The sequence below is a fragment of the Ptychodera flava genome, chromosome 6 (assembly GCF_041260155.1).
Source record: "Ptychodera flava strain L36383 chromosome 6, AS_Pfla_20210202, whole genome shotgun sequence".
In the NCBI taxonomy this organism is placed as follows: domain Eukaryota; kingdom Metazoa; phylum Hemichordata; class Enteropneusta; family Ptychoderidae; genus Ptychodera; species Ptychodera flava.
In genome coordinates, this window is record NC_091933.1 from 9,981,320 (window position 1) to 9,994,983 (window position 13,664).

Consider the following 13,664-nt stretch of genomic DNA (forward strand, 5'->3'; position numbering starts at 1 on the left):
TTGAATGTTCCTTACTTCCATAATAATGCTTTAATAATGCTTTCTTATGCCCCACAAAAATCGTCATAGTCAATAATAAGTAACGGTTTTTTCTTTTGTGAATAGAAATGATTCAATAATGGAGAAGCTGTTGACTAATTGGTTTGCCATGACTCTGTACACCTTTACCAAGGTGCGTTATAATTCTATCTTTTGGTCTCTTTCTGGTAAGTCTTGAGCGTAATTTTGGAGTCACTCTTGTTCATCAGAAATAAGATCTAAAGGCAAATTATTGCTCTGATCAAGATATCCATTTTCACATGGAGCATATTACAGGGAAGACGGTCAATTTCAAAAATTACATTTGCAAAACAAAATCAAAACATGTTGCCGTTATATAAATGCTGATGCATGTGCTAACGTATGTTGAAAGGAATTTGGGTTGCTCATGTACATGAATATGTTTGTCTAACACGTGAAGTAAGACACAGAAATTAGAATCAGACGAAGCCTAGTACTATTATCTTGCATACATTGTATCTTGGTAATATCCTTATTAATAATTATAACTTTTAGGTGTGCATGGGCGAGTCGGTCTTCATGATGTACAATGCTGTTCATGGTCAGCATAATAAAGAGACTGAAAACGAAATGAAGGTAATCCCTGTCCACACAAAAACCTACTAAAGAGTTTACCTACTCAACATATTACAATTTAACATTCACGTAATAGCAGCAGTCGAAACTTGATAACATTATATCGAACCATTATTTTAATCATGTAGTAGGTTATTTTTATGCGGTGTGATTTAAGATATATATGGAACGTTAAGTCAGCATCAGCATAGCAACCGTCAATCATTCACAAACAATACCTTTTATTGAATTTAATGAGACTTATTTAAGCAAAACGACAGACTAACACTTACGCAATTACCTGTACTAAATTGCTGGTCCTTGCTTAAGTAAGGTACCAGCCCTGCATACGTGAAACCAAAACAGGTGAATCGTAAAACGAACGGTCTCCTTCAGTATCGAATGAAATTTTATTTGGTTTTAATAGAACCTGCATGTGCACGAATGTTTTCATTATATTAATTAGTCTCCGAGGACGAAGTCCAGCAGGGAACTCAAGCTTTTTTCAGCGACGCCTTTACCGATTTCTTTCAAAGTTTGTATAATGACCCAATGTCATATACATGCAAATTAATTTGTATTGCAGTACGATCTAATATGGCCGCCAGGGGGGGATACAATCCAATATCTTAGAGTCATTACCCAGGCATACCTGAACCAATTTTATTCACACCCAGTAAAAGTAAAATTTACCTGTATATACATAAGTACTTCAATTTGCGTCAAGACACAAACCATTATGACTGTCAATAGGCTTTAGTTGTCGTAATTTTTTCACATCCGCAACTGTTATATCACATTATTACACCTCACTCATTCAGCGTGCACTGCCATTGGTTAAACACGACTCACGTGACATGTAAAAGAACGTGATGATGCCCTCTGCGAATGTGATGATGCCCTCTGCGAACTTGATGATGCCCTCTGCATTTGATATTACATGGATGACGTCATTTTACTTACTGCGCATCCTTTCTGCGCAAAACAAATTGTCGTTCGCTTGTTGTACTTTGCAGTCGGCAACTTATGGCTGCGAAACGTCATGCAGAGCTGTCACCGGCACAGTTAGACGATATTTTGATGCAAGTAAACAGCAAATGAACGAAAATGGCAACAAGGAATGCAATTTCTGTGTTCAGCGACTATGCAAGCAACAAATTAAAATGTGGATACGCCACCGAGGAGATCGGCAAACTTTAGCGGCAACCCTAGACTCGGCACTGATAACATTTTACGCTGAGGTCCGGACTCAGAAGGCGAACTTTACTCGAAGTCTTCGTGTTTTTGTTTCTTTGCATGTTTGCTTGTTCGGTGTAATAAAAATAATAACACATGAGAGCTAGGGCAATATCACGATTTTTTGCCTGCCCTCGGGCTGGTGGTCATGATCGAAATACTGATGATGCCCTCGCCTACGGCTCGGGCATCATCAATATTTCGATCATGACCACCATCCCTTGGGCAGGCAATAAATCGTGATATTGCCCTCGCTCTCATGTGTTATTATTTAACTGATTTCAGCCAAACTTACCAGAGTGTACGGTGACATACAAATGACAATGTGTGTCCCAATGCCATACAATATGGCCGCCATGTGACAGTTTTCTCATGATCATAGTAGTTGCCAGACATGCCTGCACAGATCCAATTCATAGCTGATATAAGTGAAATTTATAATGATATATAAATGCGTGTCTATGTGGATCACAGTATAATCTGACGTGTGTGCCAAACGGTCAATTTTTCATATTTTTTATCGCCACAGCTTACTTTGATGTGTCTAAAACGATCCATTCAAATTTAGTATAAAAACATTGTACTATGATTTCTGCATGAAAAAGTTTGTGTCACAGTGATAACACCGCATAAACACAATAAAGTATCAAAATTAAAGCAGGGACAAACAACTAAAAAGGCATTTGATTATGCGTAAACGGTTAATTATTTTATATTGTTTTCGCCTTTACCAATAATGCGTCACCAAGCCTACGGACGCAGTTAAAGAAAGTGTTGGTACAGTCTTCAAGGAATGTTTAATAGTGGCAAGACAACAAAACCCTGTATTTCCAGCTCCAATCAAGTACATGTTTGACTTTATGGACTCTCTGGCTGTTAAAAATGGCATTGGCGATAGAAATGTAGCAAAGATATGGAAATGCGACAGGTAATAGTGACAGGATTATGATTTCTGCTATCCCCATGCGATGTGCAGAATTCATGATCCATGTTATTTAAAGATGTGCAAAATGTGAGAAAATACTTTGTCAACAGGCAGTACAGAAACAATGATGGTTTTCCAATTGCTTTCAAACAAATATCATCAAAAATAATTAAACATATGTGTCTATTCTCAACCTTAGGTAACTGTCAACGATGATATACGTTTCGCATGTAATAACACATAATTATGTTCTGCCCGCTGGAATCGTTCAAGCTTTGATATTTATGAAAATTCGCGAATTGGCATTTTTGTTTCATAAAATGTCATAATTATGTTGTATTTCATTTCAGTCTACATTTGAGACTCTTTGCCAAAATATTAAAACGACCACAGAGTATGCTGGACATTAGTATCTCCCGAGCCGTCGGAAGGGAACTTGACAGAATATCACAGGCTTTCATCGAAATCTGCTCGGACACAAAGGTAGGTTACTTTGCCCTTAATATTGTTATCATTTGATAGATTCTCTACATTCATGGTAGTAAGTTTGCGTTTCGCCACAATTACATATAATGTCAGTTGAATTTCATCGAAATAAGGCATATGGCCGAATGTAAAAGTCTAATTAATAATCGCAGTGGTTGAAGTTATTGTATCAGAGGGTACAAATGACGTCATTAGGTTGAAATGTATGTTTCTGAAGTTGGCACAAAGGATAATCTATTTTCTAAATATGCAGTCTGCGTATCGGATACCCGATATATCCTACAAAGTCTCAAGACAACATTTTGGTAACTAAGTATTAACATTAAAAACTTCTTTTTCAGTCATTTTAGGAGTGTAAACTAACCTTCTTAAAGCTTTATTTGCTTTGCTTCGATAAAGTTTTGGAAGTATGATAGTGAGCGTACGTGCGTGAGTGCTTCACGAACTCTACAACGTGTGGAGCGGTCTCAGTCAGAAAAATGTAACAACTTAGCCGGCTATTGAACCACTCTTTTTTGAGAGTTGGGATTTAGCCGAGCGGTTCTCTCTGTTGCCTCCCTGATAGGCGACTGATGCCGTATGCTGTGGGTTCGAACAAGATTGAAAACTAGCCGTATTGTCTTCATACCAGATGTTCCTCGTTGTATTCTTACTTGATTAAATTGACTTACTCAATCATAAAATGCTTTTGAAGAATAAAGCTGCTTACCTACGTGTTTTTCAAGGATACGCCAACAGCTGACCTGTACGTTGAAAACATTGAACACTTCCGTAAAAAGCTGCGAACATACATCGAAGAAGTGAAGGCTCTTCCGACCATTAATGACGCAACTCTGAAGCAGTATCTTGATGAAATCTACCAGGTATACAATATACTCGTGCATAAGCCGATTGGAATGTGCAAATTAGTCAAGCTAAGAAGAAGCAACGCATACAAGCTAAATGGTTTGCTCTTAAAGACACTGTGTTTTTCATTGACATTGCAATCTGGTGGGTTTCTGATGAGACAATCTGGTGCCAACACAGGCCTTTAACTAGTATATGGCTAATGAGGACTGAATACAGGCTTACAGAGATATGAAAAACAGTGCACTTTGAATGTAATCGATTTCACCATAAATATACAATGAAGCATCTCCGTGTCGTTGTAACGGGTATTCCCAAATGTTATGAACGATAAAGGTACAATTATTTACTTGGTATACTAACTTAGTAACGTGGATCTCATCGTGCACCAATCCTGCGTCTTTATTTCCTTTTTATTTGTACGTGTTATCATTTTTATTTTTGGACTCTTGTTTCAGGATCTTAGTGACTCGTTTGACAGGATGTTTGCTCTGGACGAACTCTTCTACTTTTACATCGGATTCAAAGATGAGGTACTCATTATTTATCTCTAGATAGAAGAGTTATGCATTTGTATGTGATTTTCACTTCGTGTGATGACATCAATATATAGTAGATGTGTATGTCCAACCTTCTTGTTTCACCATTCAGTAGCGTACAACCGGGGATGTATACTCTCTTCTTTTTCAATGCGTCACATTTCAAATAAAGAAATTCGCTAAAGTGGTACTTTACCCATGATTCCTCCTGCATCATGGGAGGTGCTTTTAACCTTGCACAACTTTGAAAGGACAACAAACAACAAAAAGCGCATCGAAACAGGCAGAGAAAAAGTTTGTACATTGGATTTTTTGGCAAAGCTACAAACTTAAAGGCGGCGAATGAATCGATTTCAATTCTTTTAAGAACTGTCAAAATCTACCACTTTTTTCATTGTTACTGATGGCATGGAGTCTAGATTTTACAAACTGTCCACAATTATAGAGGCAGTACATATAAATGCAGTGTCAGCAAATTCTGAGCATTTTCCCAGAACAAAGGCTGTAAATGATATTCATTTCTAAAATGTCCAAAGGGTAAAAAATGCAATATTGTCTGTTTTACATCCTCAAACTGTGGTCTAACACTTGCGTTTTTCATTTTTTACATTCGGCCGATCACAAATACCAATACACACTGCAGGAGAAAATACATTGAACATGGCAAACTTCGTGAATTTGCTGCAGATTGACACCTCCTTAACCGAGCTTTGGTCAACGCAAATTAATACATTTGTATGCTTTCTTTTTATCTTTCGTCACGTGTCACACAGTATTGAAGATATGCAATCACTTATTATGATTTATTCCATTGGAGATTCCTCAGTGAAATCTTTCGCGTCCCCTGTGTATAGACAAATTACATGTAATAGACTGCTTTCAAAAATTCTGAAATTGTACTTTTACTCAGGTTTTTATTGAAATGGCTTGTAGAGTTATACTTGATTGAGGGAGGAAATAACAGTTTTAAGGTTTTGTAACACTTTCCTTTGACTGTGTCCTCTGTAGTACAGATAATGATATGACTTTTTCCCGATGAAAATAAGCAAATAAACTACATGCTAACTTTTCTCAGAGAATGACCCCTTCAGTTTGTCATAACTTGCTTCTCAATATATGGCGTTTGTAGTACCTGCGGAATGTGACCTTAACGCTTATTTTGAAATTTGTACTGAAATGTATAGACTTGCTTTGACTAGATATAGTTAAACAAATATATAGATGCTTATAATTATTGCTTATACGGAGAATAGAGCAAGGGGATAAGAAAAGTAGCCTTTATTGGTAAAATTAAACAGAACTGTGGGTAATTGTATAGTAGTATGACATGTCAGAAACACGCTAAACGAATCTCCGATCACATCGTCTGTACTAGCGCTTGGCATAAGCAATGTCTTTGGAGCTAAATGCTGACTGTCGCTCCATGTCAAATGTTGGTGATCACATCAATAGTTATAACTCACAAACCTTTACGAAACAAGGATATTGCTGTTGAAAGTCGACTCCCGTTGCGACGTACCACAAAAAATATTGGCTATATTCAACTTGTTGGTAGTTATTGCAGTGCGGAAGATTTAGTACGTGTTTGCCACAATTCAAAACACACAAAAATAACAATCAAAATAGGCTAAGGTATCGAAGCACATTATTTACTATGATTGGCCTAAACAGGCAATATCAACAACCACTAATGCGAGTACTAGTAGGATTGAGGACTGTCGCTTTAACTGCGATCCTTGATTACCTGACCCTGACCTACTCAAGTCACAAACATTGCCCTGTACCTTGACGTTTTAACTTTAGCTGCATATATACTCAATTGCCAACATCAAGCGATACACCGATGAAGTAACTTTCAAGACCGAAAGTCGTTACTCCCGGTCAAGAGGACCGGAAGTAAGGACGACAAGATCATTGATAGGGAATACATTATAAGTCGGTTTTGAAAATGTCACAGACTGAAAGGGGAGAATCGATAATTGTTTATTTTTTGTAGCCTCGTTTATACAGGTTTTCATATATTTCTACCATTAGTCAGGAGCTTCAAAACAAATTTATCATTAATAATTCATTAAGTTGGTAGCAAACGATTCGTTAGTTACTTGGTCTGTTTTCTACCATCGGGCGCGATGTGCGATACTATGTTGTCTTCGTATGTGTTCGGATTTCCTGTTGGCAAATATATACGTCGTTTATGATGGCAAAGAATGAGGAAACTGCATTCAGATGTAAGCGCAAAGTTATGAAAGAAGAGTCAGCAAAATGGAGCTTTCTTATATAGAGAAACGCAGCGAGGACCATTTTTATATTTGATTGGACAGGGAGAAACGAATTCTGAGAAGGGGATATGTCTGAAAATCTTTTCCAATGAATGCCACTTTCTGTATTTTCTTTTTTCTGGATCACATCAAAAATATGTTTAAATTTGCAAGCTCCTTTGGCGACAATTTCGCTCGTTCCACTGGTTGGCTGTTCTTGTAAATTGTAAGACTATTGTAATATTCTATAAATCACTATTTCCATTTTCCCAGATATGGAAAATGATAATTGTATGGTGTTGAATTTTTACTTACAGATAGGTACAGCCCTAGAAATGGATGAACACTGCAGAAAAGCCGGTTATGCAGCAATAATGGATCGGCTTATCGCTTCTATGACAGAAAACCAGTATGAGCAGATACCCAGCAACTACGTGTCACTGTATGCAAATCCTCTGGTTCACTATGAAAGCCTTCATCACATGTCCAACGAAGAAGATTACCAAGACCTCCAATTGGAATCCGAACCCTTTTACTCGGCTCTAGACAACGACCAGCAACGGTTACCTGAGGCGTCTTCCGTGCAACCACATTCAGAGTACCAAACAGTACAGGCAGAGCCACCATCACAATACACCACACTGCAATCAGGGCAACAGCAGAAAAGGGAGGGAGACCTGGAAACAGAAGGTTCAGTGTATCAACCACTGCAAATGCAAGATAATCCCTCGCAGTATGAAACACTCGGAATTACTGCAAATAATGGGAATAATAATGGCATAATATTAAAGTACTGTTTCCAGCTCACAGTAGTTTAGTTTCGTAATTTTTTTACAGTACCATTGTCGTTCTCACTGTAAACATTTACTTACAACTAGTAAATTTTATGTATCAATTATATACGTATCGATTTTTATACGGAATATTGAAGATAGTGTCACATTTTCATATTACGCTTTCATCAAAGGGAAAATGCGCTTTTATTACATTTCCCGAGAGCTACACATTTACTCTGCATTTTAAAGAGCTTATACACTATGTTTACCTTGACTACTAGCTATTATAGGTCGTTGTTTTTCTGTAGGTATTAGCTTATTATGTAACTTGTGCATTTCAAAACCAATTGTATTAAAGTACAGACCATTTGAAGATTGGGAATGGTCGAACGTCTTAAAGGCACTGTTTGTAATCCCTGGGATTGCCTTTGTTCTAGTCCGTAAGAGGAATTTCGTGGTGTGACAGCCTTTTTTCCCATTGACATTGTAATCTGATGGGTAAATCTGGTGCAAACACAGGCCTTTAAGAGATACATCGATATCATGTGAACATTATGTACTCACAACCTGTTTGTTTATTGAACGAAAGATTTGGGAACGGTTGAACTTTATAAGAGATACGCCGATATTGTTAACATTATTCAATCATTGTTATATTGTTTTAATTTGTTGTCTGTTAAGGGTACAGTCAATCCGATAAAACAATCTATTATATAAATGAAAACATGTAAGAACCAATCAATTAATTTAAATTAACCAGGAATTGATTTTTTTAATTTTGACGCATATAGTCCGTATCTTCCAATGATTGACACAATAAGTTCATTTATCAACCTCATATAGTAAAGAATCTGTTGTACAAAAAAGTGTGAGAAAATGCATATTTCCTAAAGAAGATCAATCTCAATAATCAAGGGTATCACATGCCATTTCTTAATTTCTTACGTAGTACATTTCGTTTTATATTAGACAATTATACTGATGCCATTAATTTCAATATAATTTTCTAATTTCGGCATATGGTTTTTCATTTAGCATTTGCATTTTATTGACCACTGTACATGTACTGAACATAACAGAGGAACAAAGTAGATTTGCATTAGCCAAAACAGCATTTGAAATTGTCAAATTTTAGTATTTTGCATGCCACAAGATTCTGATTTTGTGGCCACCAATGTGCTTAAAATTATTTCAAGCTTAATGAATTGAATAAAGTGAAATTGCGTGAGAATACTGACATATTCCGTATACACATTCTTATAGATGTTTTATCCGGTCGTATGAAATTATTTAAGAGTAAATTTTAATGATTGAGAAATAACGTTTTGCGTGCACCTTGAATCTGCAGTTCAGAAAGTAAGGTGGATTGGGATGCTGCATTAAGGACGAAAGAGTAGACAATCTGAAAGTTTCACAAAATTAATCATTAGGCCAAAAAAAGAAAAGAAATGTTTCTGGTCAGCGCGCGCGTCACTTGAACAACAGCGCGTCACCCTTTTTTTTCCTGGTTTGTGGCCGGCGGCTGTGGCAAACTACATACTGATTACTATAACACCAAGCCACAACGGCTGAAGAGAAAGAGAAAATTCTTTGGGGCACATGATCAGTGACTGCATGAACAATTTAAATGTTACTATATTGATAAAACTGTAAAACTCAGTGTTCTCCCCAGACCATAGCGGTCCCGCTACGCTTTCGCCTCTCCCCGTACGCTTTGATTCTCCCCGTTACGCTTTCAAATAGTCCCGCCATCCTTTAGTTCACACGCTCTGCGTAGCTACCAGCTGATGCATGCATTGTCTACACATTAGCGCTCACTGCAACTTTCAACCTGGTGGAAGGTGTGAAGTATGGTATGCATCAGATAAGTTGTCCGTAAGTGTTGAGAGGAACGTTAAAACAATAGAAGAATCGGCTGGGTTGTTCACAAATTTTCATTCCAGAACGACTATTACGACCAACAAAGACCTTTAATACTCAGTATACATCGCGGACAAGTGTTCACAGAGGTAGGCGGTGTAGCACTAGCAGGGCCTTTGATCACATTCCCATGCTTTGATCAACGAAATGGATCGCAAAAGAAACAAGAGTTAACTGGTGAGGTTGATTATGATTGTACAACGATGAGTTTTGTCCTAGTACGATCACGATCGCGATCGAGTTCACATTGCATAAATTTCAATATGGCGGCGGCCATGTTGGTCGACGGGTTTATAACTTGTTGACATTGATACTGGCGTCGCGTGTGGTGCCACTCTGACACGTCCCCTGAAAGATTTTACACCTGATTTTCGAGGGATTCTAGTCGTACTTAGTTCATGTCTTGTGATCATCTTGGTGGTATTTTTAAAATCAAGAATCGAACGACGATGTCCAGTGGCAGTAGAAGTTATGGGGGGGGGGGGCGCCGCTGGTTGAAATCTATCCCCGTATTATTCGCGGTGTTTGTCGTTCAAAAATGATATAAAACTCAATTACATTTATCAATGAATTGTGTAAAGCTTAAACTTGTGAATTTTCCTCTTTGTTGGCAAGTTTTGACAATTTATTAGCAATATATGTATTAATGAAACTCCAATCAGACGAACCATTTCTTGCTCTCAAAGTTTCAATCTGAATCTTCTGTTTTAATTGCAATTGTAATTACAATACTGTGATGATTTATTTAAGTGTAATAAAGAGTTTCCATGATGTTCAAACTGCACACTTGTGTGTTACCATTGCATTTTGTTGTGAGTGTACATGTATGTGTGGATGCATGTGCAAGCTTACATCCATATGCAAATATAAATTAATGATATGCAAATGATTATGCAAATTAGCCACTACGCTTTGGCGCTTTAACTGACCCTCCTCCCTCCCTTGAGGAGGAGAAAAAGAAAAAAAAAAATCCGCGTCGCCGCACCATTTTTTTAAGAAAGGCCTGACCAGAAACATTTCTTTTTTTTTTGGCCTTATCATGCATTATTCTAACAGAATCATGACCGTCGTTGAAGTTTACTGAATCGTGTGTGTGATATAGTGCGCCCTCGGATGTCAAACTTTGGTCTCTCTCGGTCAGATATTGCTGTAAAGACAGTATGGTTTTGAAGTTGGCCGTTATCCGAAGGTGCAGCAGTATATCCTGCATATAATTACGACGGTTCACAGTAGATCAAGAGGTGATGGAAGCATATAGCTTGGCGTATATATGGATAATCCGAAGGCATAAATACCATCACTCTCCACACGTAGAGCCAGTGCTGTCTTGTTTTACTAGAGAATTACAAACGCTATTCTTTTTTTCCACTTTAAAAACTAACGACAAAATGATGTTATTACTGCTTGTTTTATCGTGATCATTTTCAAGCACCTGTTATCCAACTCGGCGGTCAATTTTTAGAAGTTGTTTATGCCATCAACAAAAAATTGGATAGTGTGATTTGATCCTAGGAGATAGACACCTGTGAACTTAGCAACATCTTGATAGTCTCTGAACTGTTAATGATGTACAATATCAAAAATGTCGCTGAGAATATCGTGATGGATTAAGGATTTTCGTACAGTCCATAAAGTTTGTGGGTAAAACGTTAATTGTATGATGGGCTGTTTTTAATACAGCTACATGCCATGCCAAGCTCCCACTGCCATGCCCTAGATGACTTACTCAGGTCTTGCCATTCTCACTCGCAGTGTATAGAGTTCAATGTAACTTACCATCTCTGACATGTGTAGCTGTCAAACCCTGTTACTTTATTTCCAACGTATTGTCGTCCTTTTACGTGATGTATGCCATAATTCATTTTGTTGCTTCCGGCTGTTTCTTCAATTCGGTGACCGCGAGACCATTTTGCAGTTTTTGTTTGGATATTAGACATTTGTTTACACTTGTGAGGATTAGAAGCGATGCATGTGTAACATGTTTACCTTACAGATTGTCATCTTCAATCTTGTCTCGAAGTGATGCCGCGTATAAAAGTAGATGTTATGATCAGTGACTATAACACTTTGAATTACACCTTCCTTTTATCGTTGGAAATTAGATCGACATTGAGTTAATAAATTGAGTATATGCAGCGTAAGTACACACACACTTTATTTAAGTATATAGTTTCTGAAAGTCTAAATATTAGCAAATGCTGTGATTTTTTTTTGTAATTAATGTTCGCAATGGTATACACAGTGACTAACCAGAAGAACACCGTGCAATCAGACAATATGTGTGACAGGTAGACGACTTAACGGAGGTTATAATGACGCACATATTTGTAACAGCAAATCATTGACTAGTGTTTGATATGTAGACAGGTCTGAGCACAGGTGTTCTGCTGAAGATGGGTCAGATAAGCACCTAAATATAATGGTGACCTCTGTCGGTCTTGAATGATTCTCGCGGAAGTCGAAATGGTAGAGCAGCTGGAATAATGAGCGTATTTCCGTGATAAATGTGTAAAACTTTTTAAATAGGTGGTCCTTTGCTGTATTGCATTTGATTAATCACTCATAATAAGAATTGACCACAAGCCTGGTAAGTGTCGGAGGGCTGGCGATAATCTGGTGTAAGATATACTAGGTCCGGGATGTGTCGTTATTACGAGAAGGCGTCTCGCCAGTGCAATGATTCTTCCATGATTGGATAATACTAAAATAACACAAAGCGGATATAAGGAATGTCGCTCAATCGCTTTCAGTAATTCTACACTACTGTCACCACTGATTATACCGCTCACTAACTATTATTGTCAGCATTGTCACTAAGGTTCCTGGACAAGAACTGGGCCTTTCTTAAGAACGAACTCTCTATAAACAACTGAGCTTGTAACTTTATTTAAGTATATAGTTGCTGAAAGTCTAAATATTAGCAAATGCTGTGATTTGTTTTTTGTAATTAATGTTCGCAATTTCCTCGCTAACCAATTACAGTGAACGGAAATCAGATTTCAAATACCAAAACAGCTTATACAATATGAGAAATTCAACATAGCGATTTTAAGGTCACCTCTGCATGCATCCGCATGCTTTTGCATTAACTGATTTATTTATCGACAACTATGACCCTGAATAACCCCGCGTGCTATAGTTTGGGGATAGGTTAAGGCTGAGCTTGGCCTTGGTATCCATCGATGTTGATTCATGGATGTTTACAGCTTGATAACAGCCGCGACCAAACCTTTATCATGAAGTATAAGGATCTGTAGAGGAAGAATGTTGGAAAAGAATTATTCATTGTATTATTCCTAACCTTAAGCTCTATACACGCCTGTTTCGATGGGGTTCACATTTCGTAGCGTTTGCATTCCAACATTTTATCATACCATCATTTAATGTGGTGGATTAGCCTCATTTAGGCCAAACTCGACCAATCCACCACTTACTTGTGCATGATTTGCACATAGCGAATAGTTTTAGATTGGATAAAACAGGAAACACAAGTGTCTTCAAACGCATACCCGAAGTGCTAATCTGGATATTGCTGTTCCAAGTAACCGAACACCTTTCGTGTAACCCACGAACTACAAGATGAAGAGAGATTGTTCTTAGCACATGATTAGAATCTCGTTGAAATTGAGGGGAAGCCTCATGACTTGAAGTTCATCCTAATTACTTATGGAACAAAAACGATAAACTATAACATCAAAGTATGAAACATTTAACAATTGCCATTTGACATTTAATATCGGAGCTCGCTGTCACTTCTGTCATACATAGAAGTGAATGCACTTCATCGCACGCACATTGAGAATGGATGACAAATCGCCATCACCTACACCGAAACGAGATTTTAATAAAGTAATTCGAAATTATGCTGATTTTTCTGTGGTGCTAATTCTATTAAATATTGATATAACATAAAAAAGGAAAAATGGACATTTGCATCAGCCTAGGTACATGTAGTACTGACAGTATTGGAAACTGTTGTATTTCTGTATTTTTGTTCCGCTGTTGACGTCATTGATCCTTTCAATTAGTTTATGCAGCTAATTTTTATGGATTTAGAACAACG

General features: G+C 37.5%; 1 protein-coding gene across 3 annotated transcripts in view; it reads left to right on the plus strand.

Moving 5' to 3' along the window:
* The window catches only part of LOC139134795 (plexin-A1-like), a 206,224-nt gene that overhangs the window by 7,359 nt on the left and 185,201 nt on the right, over positions 1 to 13,664 (plus strand). For 2 of the 3 annotated variants that reach the window (XR_011552871.1, XM_070701854.1), the window contains 7 exons: positions 106 to 172; positions 556 to 636; positions 2,601 to 2,779; positions 3,127 to 3,259; positions 3,988 to 4,125; positions 4,567 to 4,641; positions 7,223 to 8,912. Coding sequence is in view for 1 of the 3 variants with exons in the window: in XM_070701854.1 (XP_070557955.1) it covers positions 106 to 172; positions 556 to 636; positions 2,601 to 2,779; positions 3,127 to 3,259; positions 3,988 to 4,125; positions 4,567 to 4,641; positions 7,223 to 7,723 (1,174 nt within the window). In the remaining 2 variants the exon portion in view is untranslated. Of the gene's footprint in view, positions 1 to 105; positions 173 to 555; positions 637 to 2,600; positions 2,780 to 3,126; positions 3,260 to 3,987; positions 4,126 to 4,566; positions 4,642 to 7,222; positions 8,913 to 13,664 lie in introns of those variants that run through there. The other variant, XR_011552870.1, reaches the window with a different exon arrangement.